The following is a 4968-nucleotide window of genomic DNA, read 5'->3' as shown; positions in this document are numbered from 1 at the left end:
GATGCACTGTCTTATAAGAGCTGGAATTTCGCAGAGCAGCATACTTGGTCCGTTGCTCTACTCTATATATGTACACTTCCAATCTACCATGCCGTAGCAAGCACCACATGGAGCTACTTTACAACTACAAATGTCGCCATCATGCAGCAGATGGAATACAAGAATACCCAACGCGTTGGCAGCTGGCAGCAAGAGGTGGAACTTAAAGGTCAACCCACTGAAGACCACCACTGATTACTTCCCTTTAAAACAGCAAGTATCGACAACCCGCCACCTGTACAGCTGGAAGGAGATACCTTGGAGCAACCAAAGAAGGCCAAGTATCTGTGCTTCATGAAAGAGAAGCGTCTAACGTTTGGCCCACAGTTGAAAGCCACGGCCAGGAAGTAAGGCCAAGGGAAGCAGCAATTGCGGTAGCTTATCAATAGAAGAAGCACCATGACTTTGAGAGCTAAAAGAGGAGTATACCCTCACTGAGTTGCTCCTGTCTGGCTTTACAGTGTGCAGATTCGGAGAATAGCGGCAAAGCTGAATTTCAAACTCAAACAGGTGCTACAAAATCGCGCCATGCGACAAATAACAAACTGCCCGTAGTATGTGCGAGGCTCCAAATTGGAAGGTACACAAACAGATACAGCGACAGGCTAAAAAGTCACCGCAATGTGCTCGCGAGCCAACAAAAAAGGATTGGGGTTTGCTAAACCTTTTTCCACAAGATAAACACCCACCTTCCACATTGAAAGTCTCAGCTGCGCATAGCATGGGATTTGGTAATTTTCTTAAATATCTTAATTGTGCTGTGAAGGTACTAGTTTGCAAGTACGAATTCGGTGGTCAATATAATGAAAAACCAAAAAAACGAAAAGGAACGTTGTGAGTCGCATCGTACTCGTCACATCGTATACATGAACCTTGTACATATGTGTGTAACCCTAGTGTGTATGTAACATATGTATGCATATATTTAACCATTTGATTTTTTCGAATTTTACATTTTAAATTTTGTCTACATCTGTCATATACATATGTACATCTACATCACTTCTTACATTAGCACTTTTACACGAGTCGGGGTGTGCGTACGAGAGAGAATAACAAAAATAAACAAAGCTTGTGGAGGGGAATGGGGTATGCACTGGATATGAATTTTGTAATTTTGGCTATAATAATGATCGCTTTTTTGTGGGGGCGGAAGGGGGCGTGGCGAAAGTTACGCTTGTAATACACTTGTAACAGTGTGATATCACAGCAGTCTGCATGAAAAATTTGGTTGCCCAAGCTCGTATACTCTCTGATGTTTAGGCGCTCATCAAGACGGTTGAACAGACGGTCAGCCGGACAGATAGAGATAGTCGAGTCGATAGGCTATTGATGCTGACCCAGAATATAAGTACATACATACATACATATGTATATACTTTATAGGGTCGGAAACGTTTCCTTCTGTGCAGTGTACAGGGTCTATAAATGGTATAATAAACCAGCCGACCAATAATGAAAGGTTTCGACAGGCATACTTTAAATCGCAGCGAAATGTGTCAGTTTGTCAGGATCGATTCAAGAGGGTTCAAATGAAGGCGCGCGATCAAGACTATGTGCAAGAAGTAAGTGATAAATCGAGACTATTATAGAAAGAGGTACAAACACCGTAAATAGGAAAGTCGAAATGATAAATCGAGCAAGGGGCTGTATAGGCTGCTGATGCGTCAGAAAAGGGGAAAATCTGTGATAGTTGGAAGTGCAAGCAAGGATTTACTTTTCTGCTGCACCACTGCACCAAGACTTTGCAATTAGCTAAAAAAAATTACAGCGCATAAAGAATATTTCAACATGGATATTGAAAAATTAAGTTTATTTATTTTTATAAGCGCACATTTAATGATTAAAATATTCTTATACGTAAATATTTATACTTTTGAGTTATTCCATCAGAAATTTTAAAGTTTTAATCAAATGGATTTCCCAAACTTGTTCTTTTGATAGCATTTACTTTTCCTTGATATACATTTGAGTCATGACCTTTTGGGTGAATAACATTTCTGGAAAGCCCATTTTTGGTTGCTGTTTCTACAACTCCCAGAGAAATTACCTTGGAAATTACTGTAATAGAGTCTGTTGACTGTGAATGAATAGTTTTGTCGGCAGGGTAATTAAGTTCTCCACTGCAGGCAACACAGATCGCTTCGTCATCTCGTCTGGACATATTATAGATTAGGCATTCTTTGTGAAAGGAATGTTGACAAAGAAAATAAACTGATTGCGTATTAAGCGATTGACGACATATATCACATGAACTATTGCGAAATTCTATTGGATTATTTGCATAAAGTGAAAGCATAGAACCTGATTTTTTTATTTTTGTATTCAAATTTTCAATCATTTGCAATTCGTTTCTTGAATCCAATATATTTTTAACTATGTTTTCATTAATAAAAGGTTTAAACTGTGAAGCATGTGTTGAATGATTTCGAAATCCACTATTTAACATTATTAATAATGAGCTTGTCCTCAGCTCAAAGATATGCGTAAGATCGGGATATCCCTTCATGAGACTGTGTACACATTTGTTCGATCCTCCATTGGTAACCATATCTGCATCGTTCAAATTTGTATAAACTTGTTTAATCCCATTTAAAAATGCATAAAGTCTGCATATAGTTAAAACTTTTTCTAGGCGTAGGCGATCAGTTTTCAAAAAATCTAAAACGAAGCCTGTGGTTCTTTTGCTGTCGTGCCAAAGTCCAAGATAAAGAATAAGTAAATAATCATATAGTTCGTCGTCACATGTGGGGTAACTCCCAATTATTTCAGCTAATAAGTTAGCACAAAACTCGTTATGTTCCGACAAAACGGGGAAAAAGCGAAGGATATTTTTTGTCGTATTTCCAATTATTAGTGATTTAAAATGCTGTAAATAGGTTTCTGGATTTAAAATTAATGATTCTGATCCATATTCTATATGGAAATTCAATACTTCATCGTCTTCAAAACTTTTGACTTGAGCTCCATCATTTTTTGAATTTAAATTACTGCTTTGTATATTTAAAAGCTTATTATCCGTGTTGTTGGAGGAAACATTATTGACAGGTTGATGAATGTTCTCAGGTTTCCCATTTGTTTGATCAAGTAATTTTAAAAGCTGTTTGTGTTTATCTTTAGCATGGTTACTTTTTAAAACTGCATTCAAATATTCTTTTAGATAATCAGTGTACTTGGAATGGAGTAGTTTGGAAATCACATCATAGGGTTTAATAAAGCCAATTGTTTTAATGTATTCTGTTACTGCTCTAGTTATGTCGCCTTTCAATACCATATGATTTCCGTATTGAAATCGCACGCAAGCCGTTTCGTGTGACGAAGCAAGTCCTTCTCTAGACAACAATTGCAAAGCAATATTGTACATATTTTGTTCAATTAAAAGTCGAATTTTTGTATTAGTATTGCACTGCTGTAACTTGAATATGTTCGTGCTATTTCTAGATTCAGTATTTGTGATAATGTAACATAAGGTATTTTCGCTGATAGCATACAACAAATCTTGAATTTGCTTATAAAAAACAATGATTTTATTTTCGGTATCCACAACAATAAGGGTCAACTTGCTTTTATCCGAAATAACACTTTTTGGACTTTGTACTACAACAATAAGATAATGGCCTACCCAATCTAAACATTTTTTTGTCCCTTCAATAGCATAGCAAGGGCCTCTCCCATCACTAGTATAGCAGTATATGGCATCTTCTCGTCCTACTACTAACATAGCATCATCAAACTTTGCATTACTCGCTTTGCGCATCGTACAACAATGATTGTAAGCACGTTTATTATTATCAAGTATAAATTTTGGATCTATGGCACCTTTTTCTTTCAAAATAAAGCAGTACACTCCATCAAAACATGTGACAAACATGTTTGGAGTATGTTTATCAGAGCTTTGAGGTCTAATGTCAAAGTGTATTCCATTAATTGCGTGTCCAGATATTGAGTGGCGGCGAGTATTCGATGAAATAAATTTGTTTATTTTTCCACAATGCAACAAAATGTCGCCGTTCTCAAAGCCCAAGCCTAATACCAGTATTTTATCGTCAATGACTTCTGCATTGATGCATGTTGTACCTGTACTTGTTGTATTATAAGTTCCGGAAGCAATTATTGGAGCTCCTTGTTTTTTGGTCAACTTTTTTAGATCATATATATCTATATGTACTACAAATGTTTCGTCTTGTGTGGCAGTTGCTAATAAATTATTAGACGTGAGCGCACAATGTCTGATGTGGTGCACACTATGTTGACTTTTAAAGGAAATGCACTCCCAGTTGGGAAAATAAACATATATTTGTCCATTTCGGTCACAAAACACTAGCGTGTTTCCCCCAGCGTCAGATTTGGTCAGGTTGAAACAGTGGCATGTTATCTCCGAAACATTCGGTAATTTTATAAACGGCAGCCCAACAATATTGAAAAAGTTCACTTTTTTCCATTCTAAAACGGTAGTATTCATCTTGTTATTGTGTTTTATTGTGTTATTATTGCAACAAGAGTGTGGCCAAATTATTAATTTAAAGATTTCCAATCGATAAACTTATCACAAATGTTTAGGGTATTCCTGAATGTGTACATACATATGTACGACATTTCGAGTTTGATGTGTTCGAAGAGAACTTCAAGAGTGCTATTTTGAGGGAGGATTTTTTTCATCGTCTTCATTCCTGCAGGGTGACCGTTTGTATATTTTGACGTATTTTGAGTCGACGGTAAATGTACGGTAAATTTTTCTAGTGTTCGTTCGGCAAACAACTCTTTTTTGAGTTCAAAATTTTCAGTAAAATTTTGTTTCTAACATACAACATAACATAACAACCAATTTCTCTGTAGCGATTAAATAACAAAAAAAAATAAAATATGTACGTTATATAATGGTATATTTAATGAATTTCATCGGCCTATTATATTGAATTTGTATAGTAT

At 36.2% G+C, this 4968-nt stretch overlaps 1 protein-coding gene across 1 annotated transcript; it reads right to left on the bottom strand.

Moving 5' to 3' along the window:
• Positions 1-1837: 1837 nt before the first annotated feature.
• Positions 1838-4528, bottom strand: LOC117899538 (vacuolar protein sorting-associated protein 11 homolog). Its single transcript, XM_034809612.1, has one exon. It carries the CDS (start codon positions 4499-4501, stop codon positions 1946-1948), a length of 2556 nt encoding a protein of 851 aa, XP_034665503.1. The 5' UTR covers positions 4502-4528; the 3' UTR covers positions 1838-1945.
• Between the last annotated feature and the right edge of the window lie 440 nt (positions 4529-4968).

This window comes from Drosophila subobscura, chromosome O (assembly GCF_008121235.1).
Source record: "Drosophila subobscura isolate 14011-0131.10 chromosome O, UCBerk_Dsub_1.0, whole genome shotgun sequence".
Lineage (NCBI taxonomy): Eukaryota > Metazoa > Arthropoda > Insecta > Diptera > Drosophilidae > Drosophila > Drosophila subobscura.
The sequence above is the reverse complement of the archived record's forward strand: the minus strand, read 5'-3'. Positions and strand labels throughout refer to the sequence as shown.

Coding starts and splice junctions, on each gene's coding strand:
- LOC117899538 (XM_034809612.1), bottom strand. CDS start 4,501: ATGAATACTACCGTTTTAGAATGGAAAAAAGTGAACTTTTTCAATATT.